Raw genomic sequence first — 17,162 nt, 5'->3', positions numbered from 1 at the left:
GGGGAAGTGGCATGTGTGTAGGTCATGCTCAAAGTCATGCATCCTGGAACCCATACAGATTCTATCAATACCAGCAAGGATAAATGCACGCTCACTTGGTTCCCTGGTTTTCACAGCTTTGGGCCCCTGAATCCTCTGTGAAAGGCAGTAGAGCAGCTCTGCCTGAAGTAAAAGTGGAGGCTTCTGAAATCCATCTACTCTTACTCCCTCATCAACACACTCTCAAAACCCCCGAGTTTTAGATAAACAGCCCTGAAAGTCAACTTTCAATAGTACAGTTGTCTAGCTGTCTTCCACTAGTATCTGCTTGAACATGGGTCCCCACACATCAACAACATCCATTAGGATGTCGATGGACTCTATATCCATAGGACTGAGATATGACTTGAGAAAGAAGAGGTTCAAACTACAGACCAGGCCATCTTTCAGTTAATAGTGACTCCCATACCTGTCAAAGGGTTTTGAGTCACTCTGAGAACACAGTGCTGAGGGTAGTGGTCCAAGCCCACTGTAATGTAACTACATAACTGTATTGTTGCAGTCCTTAGAAGAAAGGGAACTTGGCAATTATTCTGCTCATTAAGGGTATTCCAATTCTTTAGGGATCGATTAGACTGGGACTAGCATCCAAACATAGCTGGAGTCAAGAACAAGTCTCCCTGATCCAAATGTCAGTACCTATGAGAAGTGAAACAGTGATGGACAGAGAATCTTCTGTCCAAGCCTACAGAACTGGCATCTGGACTTGTTTTTTATATGTGGAGGTCATTTAAAATTTTAAACTAGCAGAAACTAGCAGATTCGTCTGCAATTGGTCATCTCCCCAATTACGGATTGCATAATCAATTCTATAGAATTTGTTTTCTTTTGCATAGTGTAAAAGACAGTATTTAACCCGGCCTTTACTGAATGATCATGAAATCCAAATTAGTAGGTTCTGATAAAGTATTTTGTATTTGTTCATTTGTTTTTAAGTGTACTGGCAAACAGAAAAGAATTCCCCTACCCAGGATACACATTGTTTTACTGTTTTGGGGGTGGGGGGAATGTTATATCCATTCTTCTGTTACTCTTATACATGATATGTGGTATAGAGAAGAGTACCCCGTGACATAGACATTTTAAATACAAAGTTTTTAGTGGTAAGTATTTTTCCCAATTAAACAGCAAAATAAGGTCAGAATATTTGAGAGTGTAATTCTTGGAATATCTCCTGTGTCCTTCCAAATCCTTGGGAATCACTTACGATTTGAACTTCCGTAACTCAATTGCTGGTGGACTCCAGCAATTACTGAGGCATGATTAGCTACTAGGAAGGAGACTGTGACTCAAATTAGAGTTTACTTCTGTCCATCTATAATGCTTTATCTTCACATACAATTGAACCACGACCTACGATAAGTTTTAATGAAACTAGCTGACAATTACCGGTCGTGCACTCTGTGCTCAGCCCCGTGTTAAGCACATTCAAGCCAAATTCATGGAATCTATATCCCAAACTGACGAGAGCAAGTCTGTTCTTAGTTTTATTGTACAGATTATAAAACTAAGGCTTGAAGAAATAAGCGGCGGGTTTGGCTCCCTATCCTCAGCTTTTCGGCAACCATAAAATATCATGGTATTTTATAACAAATTAAATGCTGCTTAATTTTCTTTACTACATTTTACTATTTTATTCGTTATATTAGATATCCAGTACTTTAAAATCCTTAACTATATTTTACATAGATATAAACCATAATGAAATTCTTCTCATAAGTAAGAAAGCGATCAGCAACATAGCTTTTTTCATACCTACCTTCTGCTGACATTATATTAATTATCAAATTATGCCTTGCAGTCTCAAAGGTACGCCTATTGTAGGCAGTTATCTATTAGAAAACAAAAATCATATTAAAGAAGTGAAATGTTATTTGGAAAATGAAACTCATTAAGGACAAAATGAAAGTAAATTGTTGTTCTTTCCATTTTATTATTTGTTTATATACTTACAAAATATTCCTTTTCTGGACAATAAGAACTCAGAGCTTTTAGCAATATTATGGGAAAATAAATCATTAGTCAGGTCTATTTAACATGCTGAAACAACAAGTTAAAATCAGAACATCCTTTTTACAGAAGACCGTTAAGTGCTAATCGCAATGCAGATACACCATTAGTAAATGGATTAACAATTATGAATTACTTACAGGTGCCATTCTAAGATTTCAGAAAAACCAAAACAATGTATTTTTGTACTTTTAACTGGAGCTTAAGGATTAAACTGGAAAGTACACTTCAAAACAAGCACATCTCTGTGTTGTTGGCGCACCAACCAGTCAAAAAAATGTCATAAATAACCCTTTGGAAATCATCTCTCACTTACAATGGGAGTGAAGTGGTAAAGTTCATGGTCTAGAAAGCTTACAACACATGCTCAAAAACACAAATCAATCCCTTTGTATGACCAAGCATTAGTAAACATTTGCAGAGCCAATGAACTTACATCAAAGTTAACTCAGGAACAGCCACTGCAAACAACAAACAAAGCAAAGGCCAAAAACAGGATAATACTTTAAAAAATCAAGGAATAATTAACTTTAAAACAGACAGGAAATCATTCAGACAGGTCTGCAGTACCTCAAAAAGAAAAAAATGAAAGGACTGTGCCGGTCTTAGCGTCCAAGCATGAGCCTCCTGGCAGTGGCTGCAGCTGCGGCCAACGCTGAGAGAGAGAGTCGAGCAAACTGACTCAAGCTAAAAAGAAGGTCTCGCTCATTTAAAAACGAATCGTAAAGAATTTTATAGCATCACATATGAGCTTAAATGCAACAAATTACACTCAGAAATATTTGCAGAAATAGTAAAAATCAAAATTTTGAAAGAATTCCAAACCTTTGACAATACTGCAAAGTACATGTTCTGAAAAACGTATCATTACACAAAGTTAAAGGAACTCTCTCCACAGTTTGTCTGATTTCTTCATGACTTCCTTGTTGTATTTGTTGAGACACATGATTAATTAGATTAACACTGAAATGAAGACTAGTCATTAAAATAAACTAGGAAGTATTATTGACAATGAAGCAAATAAAAAAATGTAATAAAGATTTCATTTGGGAATCCTCATGATATTAAAAGTTCACACTGCAAGAAACTTAATCATACAGTATTACCAATGACAAAAAGTATCAATCTTCTACTATTTGTTGTAATATCTCAAAGCTAAGGCTCAGAAAGCAGTATTAGACATTTTCAAATAAGTGGCAATATTTTTATGGCTAGCCTTCCCATAATTATCACAAATCTAATTATTATAAATCTCATAAATTCTAATTTTTAAAAACAAATCACAGCTACTGTAAAGAAAGGAGAACACTTCACAAATCAGGAGGAAGAATTTTATTATCTGAATTTATATTTAATGTTTAATTTTAACAGCTATAACAGAATGTAGCCTTATCACTTCTAATGAGATATTGAAGTATATAATATTCCCAAATTTTACTTTTCATGATAAAGTAAGGCCCGTCATAGCCAAGAGGTACATGGGCATCGTTTTTTGATCCCCTATTTCTAGAAAGGTGGCTGATCTATTTCAGATGATTACCAGATATCTAGAGAATAAATTAATCAGTGGATTTATATAATTAAAAGTTTAAGATATGCGAAGGTCTTGACTATATTAATAGAATATTTTAAACTATTGTAAATATGTTATTATATATGGATTTAAAAATGAGTTATTTGCTATTTGTGTCAGATAAAGATAAGTTAAATTTTCATCATTGTATTTTTAGCATATTGTTTGATACATATTCATAACCTCATATTTAGTTACAAGGTACAAGAACATAATGCCCCTGTGAATCCTCAACATACTTTTTTCTGTCCTAGCCCCTCACCTCTCTCCAATCAGAAATAGCCATTTCCAACTTTGTATTTATCATCCTCTTCATTTTAAATGTAGTTTTTTTATAAGTGCATGTATGCTTAAAATATGTTGTTTAATTTGCTTTTTTTTTGAGCTTTACAATAAAAATGGCAAACTGTGTGTAGTCTTCTGGGACTGGTGTTTTTTATTCAACACTATGTTTAAAGCATTTATCATGACTAGGCAAGATTAAGTTCATTGTTGCTGTAAACATTCACCATGTGACTGACTATTCCAAAATTTAGTTAGCCATTCTCTTGCTGATGAACTTTTGGGGTTGCCATAGGTTTGTGGGGTTCCCGTGTTATACTATACAAACATTGCTCAATGAGCATGACTGTACATGCCTCAAAGTGGACATCTGCAAGTGCCTCTTTTGGGTATGTACCTAGAAGTGGGACTAAGAGATCACAGGGTACAGTGATACTTATTTATGCGAAATATTTGGGAATGTCTTCAAAAGTGGTTATGCCAATTCCCACATCCACTCACAATGAATTTTACTGAGGGTAAAATTATCACTGTGATCTTAATTTTAATATTCCTCATTACTGATGAGAGTAAACTTCTTTACTTAATTGGCATTTATGTCTCCTCTTTATGAAAGGTCTGTTCCTATCTTTTTTTAATTGGATTGTAAGAGTCCTTTCTTTACATTTTAGATACTCACCACTAGTCAGATATATATATTTACATTATCTTCCTCAAGTTTTTGGGTTGTCTTTTTTTTTAATGGTTTATTTTGGTGAACAGAAGCTTACAAGTTTAATTAGATAAAAATGTATCCATCTTTTCTCTTAAAAAAAAACACTTAGGTATTATTTATGAAATCCTTCCCTAACCTAAACTCAGGAAGTTCTTCTGTATTTTATGTAATAGCTTACAATTTTGCTTTTCACATTTAAATCCTCAATCTAGACTTGAGTTTTATATTTCCTGGGAAGTAAGAATCTAATTTTGTTTGCCACCTGGCTAACCAATTGTCTGAGTACAATTCACTATTTAACTATCCTTTTCCCCAATGATCTGTGGCACTATCTCTTCAGATACATACCACTGTTCCTTATGAGACAGAGGTGATTATTAATACATTTACTATTTTGATGTGCTTTTTCTTCTGCCTAAGATAACCTTCCTTCTATTTTGTGAAGTGAATCCCTATTTACCCTCTTACAACTCTGCATCAAACAGCACCTTCTTATTATAACAGTAATGTCAGTGTTGGCTAAGGGTGGGTTTCCATTTCAGGGCGTCAACCCCTAGACTCACCCGTTACTCTTCTTTCTATCACCAGCCACCTATCATGATGCTTAGAACATGACAGCAGCTCATAAAACATCTGCAATATTACTGTATTTCAATGAATGTGAAATTTGAAATGAAAATATGGAGCAAGTAACTTTGCATTTATTTTCTTAAATAGAATTCACATTATAGTAATCTATTTCTTTTAAATGTCTTAATTTTTCCACTAATTTCAACAGCCCTTTTTATAGAAAAGGTGAAACAAAAGATCTGTGTAAATGATACAGACCAATAGAACAGAACTGAGAGCCCCAAAACCACACATGTATAGGCAAATAATTTTTGACAAAGGAGTCAAAAACACACAGTGGAGAAAAGAAAGCCTCTTCAATAAATGGCACTAGGAAAATCAGAAAGCCACATGCAAAAGAATGAAACTACAGTTTGTCCCCATGTACAAAAATTAATTCAAGCAAAGACCTAAACAAAAGATCTGAAACAATAAATTACATAGAAGAAAACATAGGTACTAAACTTACGGACCTCAAGGATCTGGGTCTTCGAGAAGATTTTATGAATTTTACACCAAAGACAATAGAAATAAAGGTAAAAATAAATGAATGGGACTATATTAAACTTATTAAACTTATTAGAAACTTATTAAAAAGCTTCTGAACAGCAAAAGAAACCACCAAAAAACAAAAAGGCAATGAACCAAATGGTAGAAGATATTTTACAAACAGCAGTTCCAAGAAGGGGTTCCAAAATATGCAAAGAACTCATACGATTCAATACCAAACAAACAGTCCAATAAGAAATGGACAGAGGACATGAACAGAGACTTCTTCCAAGAAGACATACAAATGGCCAACAGGTATATGAAAAGATACTCAACTCACTATTAGGGAAATGCAAATTAAAACTACAATAAGATATCACCTCACACCTGTTAAAATGGCTATTATTACCAAGACAAGTAATAACAAGCATTGGAGAGGTTGTGGAGAAAAAGGAAACCTCATTCACTGCTGGTGGGAATTTAAACTGGTACAACCACTATGGAAGACAGTATGGTGGTTCCTCAAAAAATTAAGAATAGACCCTAGTGCGGTGGCTCAGTTGGTTGGAGCATCGTCTCGTGCACCAAAAGGTTGTGGATTTGATTCCTGGTCAGGGCACATACGTAGGTTGTGGGCTCGATCCCTCACTAGGGCACATATGGGAAGCAACTGATCAATGTTCCTCTCTCACATCAATGTTTCTCTCCCTTTCTCTCCCTTCTTCTCTCTCTAAAATCAATAAACATATCCTCAGGCAAGAATTTTTAAAAAATTAACAATAGAGTTACCATATGACCCAGCAATCCCTCTCCTGGGCATCTATCCCCAAAATTGGAAAACATTTATTCACAAAGACGTAAGTACTCTATGTTCAATGCTGCCATTATTCCCAGTGTCCAAGATATGGAAACAACCAAAGTGTCCTTCAATAGAGAATTGGATAAAGAAGACGTGGTACAGATGTCCTATGGACTACTACTCAGCCTTAAGAAAAAAATGAAATACTGCCATTTGCAACATGCATAGACCTTGAGAATATTATGCTAAGTGAAATAAGTCAGTCAGAAAAAGCTAAGAACCATGTGACTTCACTCATATGTGGGATATAAAACTGGAAGTCATAGACACAGACAGCAGTGTGGTAGTCACCAGAGGGAAGAGGGTTGGGGGTGTAGTAAAGGGTGAAGGGGGCCAAATATATGGTGACGGAAGATGATGTGGCTGTGGGTGGTGGGTGCACAAGGCAGCATAGAGATCATGTATCATAGACATGGACACTCGAAACCTATATGATCTTATTAACCAATGTCATCCCAATACATTCAGTTAAAATAAAAACTGTGCAAATGAACAGAAAGGAATGGTACATTTCCAAATGTTATCTAGTGTGTTTCCACGCATAAAATACTGAAAACCACTGCCACCTAATTTTAATTTCAACATTTGAAATTCAAATTACAAAAAAGTAAATACAATTTTGCTCTTTCTAAAAAATTACCTCAATGATTGTTGGCTTCCCCACATTGTCAGCTGTTGGAGACCCATATAGGACTCCATCACTATACGGTGTCCTTTGGATATATCGAAGCCATCCAGGTCGGTCTGGATAACCCATTAAATTTGTGTTAAATGTTATGGGATCATTACTAATCTCACCTAGATAAGAAACACAGCATTAACATATGTCAGATATTTTCACACATGTTACTTTGGTAGTTTCAATCAAAATTTTTCTGTATAAAATTTTTTTCTTACCTTTGCAGCAAACACACACACACACACACACACACACACACACACACACACCCTCCCCCCCCTCCCCGATCTGGGAATTGAGATTTGGGCCTCATATAAAGAAAAAGTCCTTTTAGTTGCTTAGTTTGTCTAAAATCTAATGTAACAAAGAAAGCAGATTCATATAACTTCAGGAGAAATTTTCTTTTCTTTTTTTTCTGTCCCCTAGGAATTGGAAAGCTCTGGCAATGAAACAACTGTCTTTTAGAAAAATCTAATCATGTTGATGTGTTCATTTTCTTGAGAAGCTTTCCTTTCATGAAACTCCGGACATCATCAAACTAATCTTAAGGAACATCTTGAAATTATAAGAGTATTATGATAAGGAAACAACGGAGGGTGAGTTGAGAAAGATGTTACAAATCCAAAAGAACTATAAAAATGACATTTATTAATGATAAACAATAATAATACCATCATTTATTAGCACATGCCAGGCTCTGTTATTGTGTCTGGACTCTACAAGCACTATTTCATCTGATTATTAAATATACCTAAAAAAGTAGTACTATAATTAGCCCTAATTTTATTGATGGAATATGTAATTTTCCATGTTAAGTAACATCTTTATGGTCGTAATAAGTGGTAAAACTAGAATTTAATCTTGGCTGACTCCAGAAAGTATACTCTTAACTCCGTGTTTTCTTCTCATTTATTAGAGCTGCTCAAAAGATTTAGCTAAATAGCTTTGCAAACATAGAATGTCACATAAGAAAACATTTTTAAAATAATTGATGGAAAGACTGACTTTCATTCTAGAATGCTGTTGAGAACATATATTTTATATATTTCATGAGTGTGTTCAGGTATGCTTTTCATCATATAACAAATGAAATGATATTTATATTAATTCTAATGCCATAATTGTCAGAAAACTCATTTTTATTTGTTATTTAAGGAAGGACTATAATAATTTGATATATTTTCTCTTGCTAGTCTATCTCTTCATTAATTTCATAGCATTTGTGACAATCCAACATAACATAATTTAAACCAATAGTAAATTATGTAAGACTTTGTAATTGGTATTCCTTTAAGGAAAAAAATTAATCTTCATTATATTGTTAGGAAGTTATATCAAAGTATTTCCTATTATAAAAAGCTTTCTTGAGAACTTATTCTAAATAGCATATTTCATTTTCTACAACATGTGTGTAGTTTTCTAAAAATCAATGTACCACGTAAGATTGAAAGTTTTAATATGAAAAGTCATAATTGTACTACTATAATTAGTTCTATGCAAATGTAGGTAGAAGCACAAAACTAAGACTGGGAAACCAAATCTATGCTTTCTTTAAAATTCAAAAATGAATTATTTACTTCTGTAATTAAATTTCTAATCTTAAAATGGGAAATATCCTACCACGACCAATTTATCACGCACCCAGACCATTTCAAATAATGTTAGCAATAGTTTATCGTATAACATCTAGATTATGCACACTGAACAAAAAGAAAAAATTACTCAATTGACCACTCTGCTTTCCGCACTCAGGACATACCAGGTTTGGGGTAAGGTGGAAATTCTCCCTTAAAAGATTCTCTTTCCAAAACATGAACAAAGAGGACTCCAGCAGATGGGTACACATCCCGATCAGAGTGCACCTGTGAGAAGATGGTGTACACTGAAAACGAAGAGGAAAGACCAAAGACAAATGACGAGATCTGCTTTTGATAATTTGCTTACACCGTAATGAGGGCTTTTACTATGTAGAAATTTCTGGGAAAACTGAGGCAACATGCAAGACATTGTTAAGAAGTTTGTTTAAATGGAAGTGATTTTAGGACAAAGCATCAGGCTAACTCTTTAAACTTGGCATGTTTAGACACTTTTTAAATACTATGTGAGCAAAATTATGCACATTTTAATATTTTAAACTGTTATTAAGTAATGAAGACATTAATATTTTTAGTAATCTTTTTATTGAAATTATTGCCAACAAAATATATCATAAAAATCGACCAACTACATAATTTTTACAGCTTTTTTTCAAAGCAAAGTATAAATAGTAATTTTTAAATGGTCAGAGTCTACACTGTACTAAGTGTTCACTAGACAAAGCACATCACAATATATAATATATTCAATATATGTAAAGCAACTTTCATATATATTTATAAAAATGCAATGATACTTTTTTCTATGAGTGCTGTTTCTCATAACTCTCCAAGAAATGATTTATTCCATTTTACCTGGCCTTGACATTTAATAATTCACGCAATATAATCCTACATCCTAAAGCAGTAACAATTACATGATAAAATTCAGTGCCAATAATTGCTTTAAGTGAAATAGGACAGATTTCATGATTTACTGGTCACTTAAGATATATGACGGGAGTACACTGAAATGGCCAAACTGGTTTGATTAGTTTTCCACCTATTGTTTCCTCTGATATCAGCATCTCCGCCAACATATTACTGCCATTACCCTTGTCGCCTCTACAACCTCTTTTGGTTTTCTATCTTCCTGACTGGCTAGTGGCTGCAATTTTTAAACAGATAAACCCTATCAGGCCAGTGATTTCTCTTAATCACTGATGGATTTGTAAATGTAGTAATTAACCTTAAGGACCCCAACACTACTCACTTCAGGCTCACAACTACCTAAAAGCCCTGGATAACAAGGTCACTGACAGTAAATGTTTCAGCATAAAAATAGGAACTTCCACAAAATGTTTCTTTATCTGTGAAAACTCGTCCCTGCAAGTTCTGTGGATGGCTGCCAAAAGTTCTGTGGATGGTAAAGCTAAACTAAAATATTTGGCTTGTATCTTCACGTATACATAGCTTTACTACTAAACTCATAACTTCAAAGGCTACGTAACAGAAGGAAGCTGCAAGTTAGGTTTAACCTAGGTATGTAGGGAGACTCGTTCTTCCCTGACTTGGTTGAAGTATTCGTAAGTAGTCTTCCTGTGGTACTGGGAGTACCCAACGTCTACACAAGAACAATTCGCTCACCAGGGGAAATGGTCCCATTCCAAAAACTAGGTGTACAAATCACAGAGAAACTAGGAGGATGAGAATTTGAGATTTTTCACCAGTTGAATTTCATAAACCCCTGGAAGACAAGGTACTGTGGAGAGTGCAGAGATGGGAAGACCCAGACCCAGCCTTCCACGAGTTCCCCACCTGGTTAGGGAGACTAACGCCCACCTAGCTCGGTATGATCCCGCAGGAATAAACTGCTCTGACAATACCTGGGAAGATGGTGAGGAGCAATGGAGGCTAGAAAGAGCTGGAAAAGATTTACATAAAAAGTAGAAGTCAAGCTCAGTTACTGGGTCAACATCCCACAAAGGAAAGTTCGCTGGGTCAATTCCTGGTCAGGGCACATGCCTGGGTTTCGAGTTTGGTTCCTGGTCGGCGTGCATACAAGAGGCAACAGATCGATGTCTCTCCCTCACATCGATGTTTCTCTTCCTCTCTTTCTCCCTTCCTTTCCCTCTCTCTAAAAAGAAAGAATTTTTTTTTTTTTTTTTTTTTTTTTAGAAAGTAGACCTCAATATGGTTTGTAGAGTACTAGGATGGTCCTGAAACTCAGAGATGGGGAATTTGGGGATTTCCGCAGTGAATGTGTGAGCATGATACAACTGTGGGGCACTGCAGGATTCTTTCAAGGCAGCGGATGAAACCGGGGATGAACTCAGGGATGAACCCAGGTCTTGGGGGTGCAGTTAAGGTAGGCAGGAAAACTGGGAAGCATAGTCAAATTATGGAGAGTTGTGAACTCCTGCTGAGCTCGTATTTCATTCTAGATGTAAAAAAGAATTTACAGCTATATCACAATCCTACATCCGCAGCACAGGAATGTTTTGAGTAATCTAAGATATCTCTTTGGAGTTTATCTAATTTATCCCTTGTAGAGATAAAAAGCAACTTGAAGTTCAGCATTGAATTTTACTTACCTTCATTATTTTCTCAGCACCTAAAAGGCATTTGGCATATTTGAATGACTTTACCAATCCCTAGTGACTGGATGAATTCATTCCAATACAAAGCGCTGTAGAGGTAAACACAGGTCTCACGTTTATGGACTAAATATGTACAATACTCAATTTAAATTTCAATTTTGTAATGAATCCTCATATGCGTGTAAGCAGTTTCTCTGTCACCCTCTTCCATTGATGTTACTAATTACTAACACTCTCCCTTCGTTTTGGCTGCCATAAGGGGCCAAGAGCCAGCTTATAAGCAAAAAGAAAGGTTGTTCTTACTAAATAACATTGAAGCCCTGGCTGAGAAGCTCAGTTGGTTAGAGCATCGTCCCGATATGCCAAGGTTGAGCGTCTGATCCTCAGTCAGGGCACAAACAAGAATCAACAAAGGAAAGCATAAATAAATGAAACAACAAGATCAATGCTTCTCTCTCTAAGAATACATTAAATAAATACATACATACCTACCTAAATAAATACTGAAATGATTCTATTTTCTATATAGCCCTTGGCAGGTCCTCAAGTGAAACCATGAAAAGGTACCTACTACTGCCTAACGCCTCATTTCAAATACTGGTAAAGGACATCTATCTCAGGTTCTGCTTTCATGAAAAACATTGCTGCAATCTACAGAGCCAAACCACAGTCCACTATGGCCCTCCTAGGTTTTAAGATGACATGTGCATTTCTTTATTCATGTGTACTCTATTCCCCTTTTGCAATCTGCTGAACTGCTTGCCGGTCAGTTACCCTGGCAACTCCACAGTAAAGCTCGCTTCGCTTTAAGTATATAGCATGCCATTTACTTGGAGAAAAACATGATACAGATGCATGACACATTCATCTTTCAGAAATGGAAAATGACTAAGCCACTGTGTTTTGTTTGTGAAAGTAATACTTCCTTTCTGTAGCACCATTTTAAATTATGAGCACCCACACCTTTCCCTTAAGGTACCCTTTCCAGTTTGTTAACTTGTAAAACAAATAGCTCTTCAACAGCAGCTATTTGGGCAGTAGTTACACCTCACTTCCTTTTGAAAACAACAAGTGACACAGAGAATTCAAAGGTAGAGGCTCTTCTTCTAAACATGAGCTATATAAATAATGCTGACAGGACCTAAACCGGGACCCATAAAGGCTGTTATTAACACATTGCACTCTCCTATGTCTAGGTACTACTCACAAAAGCTTGAAGCATATTGTTTTCCTTAAAAGCAAGTCTTGAAAATCAAATTTAAACACTCTAAGAATCCTCAGTGCTAAAATCTAACAGTCTCTGAAATATACATGTGCACAGTGCCAGGCCAATCAAGCTGAGGCCACAGGGTCTGTAGTCTGTGTGTCACAGGGTTTTGCAACAGTCTCCAGCTGCAAATCCATTACCTCTGCAAACACATGCCACTGGATACAAATGAAACTAGAAACCACTGTGTGGCTAAATCTGTGCAAATCCATCACCATTAATGGGAAAAACAAACCAAAAGTTCAACTCACAGGGGCACAAAAACATCATCTCAAACAGGCAAGGGTAGCTAGATTTGCCAAGATTATAAACTGAAGCTACAGTAAAAAAATAACAGGTTTTTTTTTTTTAAGGAAAAAATTACATATCTGAGTTGAGAAGAGCAAAAGGGTATTCAGGCATGGCCAGGGTAATTATTTCACCCTCTCTAAATGTAGTTCCAATGTCCGTTGTTACCATCCTAGCAAAATCTCTTCACAAAACCACGTCATATTCATCTTGACGTACAAAAACTGTGGACTGTGTCAATAATATATATTATGTTACAGCAGAGAGCTAAGAACCAAGAAACAGCCACGGTGGCAATAACAATAAAGTAAGACCTCATCCTTGTTAAATAGCATCCTGTTTTCTTTTATTAGTCCATTAAACATTTTCTCCCTACGGGAACAACATTGTAATGAAAATATGAGTTCCTGCCTATTTACAATTACTTAAAAACAAAAGCAAATTTGGAGGTATTTAGTAAACAATAAATTTTGAAAGGATTGTGGTTGTTCATTGCTAATGAATCTATAGCACATAACAATTATTACAATGATTATTTTAAAGGCAGACAGGCACATACAGTCTCTTCTCTAAAAATAAGTCCAGAGAACACTTACCTTTTTCTGTATCACCAAGAACAAGTACATGGCTGTAAACATAAACTAGCTGCTGAGTGTAAGAGTAAATTTAAATCTTACAGCTGTCCCTCTTTTGAAACCTTTGAGGAGTCACAATGTTCATATTCATGTCCACATGACCTTTATTAGGTACCTATTATGTAGATATCTCTCTCATAGATACATTATCAACAAATTAATCACTTCAAAGGGTCCATTTATATCAATTACTAATTTTTGTGGTTTAAGAAGATATTGTGAAATTTTAGTTACCAGGAACCCTAGGAAAGAAACATGTCAGAGGGCCGAGTTTTCCAAAGTACTCAGCGGTCGATCCTTTTTCGTGATGGTAGAAGATCATTATTTGGCACGTCAATGATCGCACTCTGCTCTGTCACACAGTGACGCCTGGACTGACTGTGGTTGCTTTGTCATTTACTGATCACACTAGCCCTGGCAGGTCCTAGTTAGCTAATGCTTTTTAAGGCTGTGTGTTTTATAGATTTTCTCTTTTCTTGAGTCTGAGGGCAAGTTGTCAGCTGTCATTTCTGATTGTCATCAGTATTCCTGTATCCGCTTCTCTAGCCTTTCTAATTTGCTACTATTAATCTGCCGCAGGTTTAGAAAGCAGACTACCAAATGAAGTGGGCTTGTGTGTTAAAGGAGGAACAAATCGGTAGCGCCCTAATGCATGCTCTGCTAGAAGTGAGAAACAGGAGCCTAAATTTGCAGCATGTATTTTTACTACGCAAAGACCCTTTTGTGGTGTATACCCCAGTTCTTAGTTGACTCAGTATACTTCTGAATAGATGATCTTACTACAATTGGGATATAGGCATTACTTGTGGAGATGGCTGCGTAAACTCCACGTATTACATGCATTCGGGAATAAATAAGTACACCCTAGAAAGTCTAACTCAATCCATCTGTTCCGTAAATATGAACTGTCAAACCAAAATGAATGAATTTATTTTATTTTTTATTGTTCACATACATTTGTCTCCATTTTCCCGCCACCACTCCCCTCTGCGCCCACCCCCATCCTTTCCCACTTTGGCTTTGTCCCTGGGTCCTTTATACATGTTCCTTGACTTGACCCTTCCCTTCCCTTTCCCCACACCCCCTTCCTTCTTGATTCCAACGAATGAATTTAATGTGTTGTATAAAATAATTTCTTACATATTTGACATGTGGGAACTATAATGCATACTTTAAACAAAGAGATCTATTGATTAAGTGATCTATTATCTTTAGCAATAGCTAAACCCACATAAGAATATTATAACATTATAATTAATAAGTAATATATTAATAAGAAATTAAAGTCTGTTTTCAAAAGCACTTCAGTTTTGTTCATTTGTCCCTCATGTTCAGTGTGAAGAGGTAAGCTGATCATTGGGGAGCATGACAAGGTTGTTTTATGAGTGCAAATTACTTAAATAATATAGAGGATATATCCCAACTGTTCATAGTATTGCCTTAATAATAAGTATTATCTGGGAAAATTTTTTGGATAAGAATTCACTGCTAACAATTCACTAGAATTGGTTATGAGGTGAATCTCATTTGCTATCTCTGTACCAAGAGAACTCACTTCAGGGTTTTCAAAGGCTGATATATTTGTGGTTTCCTTCCTAATTTTTTTTTAATGTGTTATTTCTATAGTCAAACTGAAATTTAATTACGAAATTAAATAATTGCTGTGGAAAAATATTTTGAGACATATCAATATCCATCTAGGTATATGACCAATGTTTTTTGCTTTTTCCCCTAAGATTTACCTCATATTTTATCAATCGAGCTTTAAAAATCTTGGCTTTGAAACAAAAGCTTTTCTCAGCAGTCTGTTCTTTACCTGTGAGTTTACTCTACATCAAAGTGCTGCAGACTGTTCATTGGTGGTGGGGGTGGAGGGCAGTGGTCAGCTATTGTTTTTATTTTAGTCACAAATAGCCCATGCCTCAGCTGTAGAATTCATCACAGGGAAGGCATTAAACTGCCTTTTAAAATTTCATTCTTAAGAGATATGGCCACTTTTCTTCACATGAGGCAGAACCAAAACCACTACTTGGGTCTTTTCCTACAAAACAGGGTTTCTTCATGATAGTTCCCCCTTTCCCAACTGAAGCCATTTACCGAAACCATTTTCCTAAATTGGAGTTAAATTTCTTGACTTCTCATGTAATAACATGTTTGTTTTTGCTGTTTTGCTTTTCTTAAATGTCAGTTGGAAAGTGGTTGCAAACCATTATGAATTGGTGATCAATAAACTTAATCTCATAGAATGCTGTAGTTGAAAAGGGTTTTTGATGTCATCCTGCCTGGCCACGCTAAATATCTCTCTCGACTAAGAGACAGATCATGGTGTATTTCCTCCTGGGATATGGCCACAGATTTCTAGTTAACTCAGAAATCTTGACAGATCCCACCAACTGGAGCTGGCATGCATTTGCTCTCCTGGAGAGTTCAGTCCTTCATTTTAGACACAACCTAATTGAACCCCGTGAGACTGACAGATTTAAGGCCATAAGATCGGTAAGAGGAAAGGCAAGACTTGAACCCAGGTAATATGTACTTCATTTGGAAACATAAGCTGATACATTTGGTAGCTGTGCATAGTATTATTACAACCCACTATTGTAAGCTAGTTATGTTGCATAACACCTTAACTTACTTCTCTCTCTTGTTCTTATGACGAATCAAAAGTTGACCAAATAATCCAAGTTCATTCTATCATTTCATCAAGTTATCATAATGACACGGTACCACTGGAAAAAGTAAATTAACAATAACACTTTCAAGAAACAACCTGAAGTTTCTTTTGTTTAAAGAAGGAAATAACTTAACATTTAGAAGGGGACCTTTCAGCCCTCATAGCCAGAGCCTAGAAAGAGAAGCTCACATCTTTGGTAGATGGTCCTTTGAAGTCCTAGAATATAGTGATCCTTTCTCCTGACTTTGCCACGTTTCAGAGGCAAAGAAGAATACACTTTAAGCCTTAAGAGTACTTCCTGCTCCTCTCCAACCAAAGAGGGGGAGAAAAGGCATCTAGAGAGATATTTCTGTCTTCAAGCCACGCAGTCCCTTGACTGTGTCAGTAAACTAATGAGGAGCCTCCTTTAAGCTAGCAATAGAAAATTCTATGAAATTATTTGGAGTACATATTACTTTGTTCCCATGAATGTCCAATTAAACATTTAAGTTTAAAATAGGAAACCAGCTCATGATCATTTTGACTTTCTTTGTTTCTTAGGGAGATAAAGCAATGGAAGTTTATCAGTAAACCTAAGGCTAACCCATTTTAGAACATGAGTTGCCCTAAATAACTAAGAAGAATTTGAAGATGTTTAAGTAAAGTATGTAAATGAGTAATGCAAAGGCTTATTTCCTTTTATTTAAATTATTCCAGGGTTAAATTAAGTTCCTCTACCCCCACCACAGGAAAAAGAAAAGGGAATCCATATTTAGAGTGTTCTTTCTGAGTTTTGCAATGACTTCATTTGCATCGAGGTAGAATGATGCCAAAAGTGTTGGTCTGAGGCATTTAAATCCCTCAAAATCCTACTTCAGATAAGGTACCAC

General features: G+C 35.8%; 1 protein-coding gene across 5 annotated transcripts in view; it reads right to left on the bottom strand.

The window, feature by feature from the left end:
* SGCE (sarcoglycan epsilon) overlaps positions 1–17,162 on the bottom strand; it is a 67,520-nt gene that overhangs the window by 29,539 nt on the left and 20,819 nt on the right. For all 5 annotated transcript variants that reach the window (XM_054563954.1, XM_054563953.1, XM_054563950.1 and 2 more), the window contains 3 exons: positions 9,015–9,137; positions 7,217–7,374; positions 1,799–1,871 (listed from right to left, as the gene is read on the bottom strand). In XM_054563954.1, coding sequence (XP_054419929.1) covers positions 1,799–1,871; positions 7,217–7,374; positions 9,015–9,137 — 354 coding nt within the window. The remainder of the gene's footprint in view (positions 1–1,798; positions 1,872–7,216; positions 7,375–9,014; positions 9,138–17,162) is intronic.

This window comes from Pteronotus mesoamericanus, unplaced genomic scaffold (genome assembly GCF_021234165.1).
Source record: "Pteronotus mesoamericanus isolate MK-2021 breed Mesoamerican mustached bat unplaced genomic scaffold, CSHL_Meso_final scaffold_85, whole genome shotgun sequence".
Classification (NCBI taxonomy): domain Eukaryota; kingdom Metazoa; phylum Chordata; class Mammalia; order Chiroptera; family Mormoopidae; genus Pteronotus; species Pteronotus mesoamericanus.
This window is presented reverse-complemented; position numbering and strand designations above follow the sequence as displayed.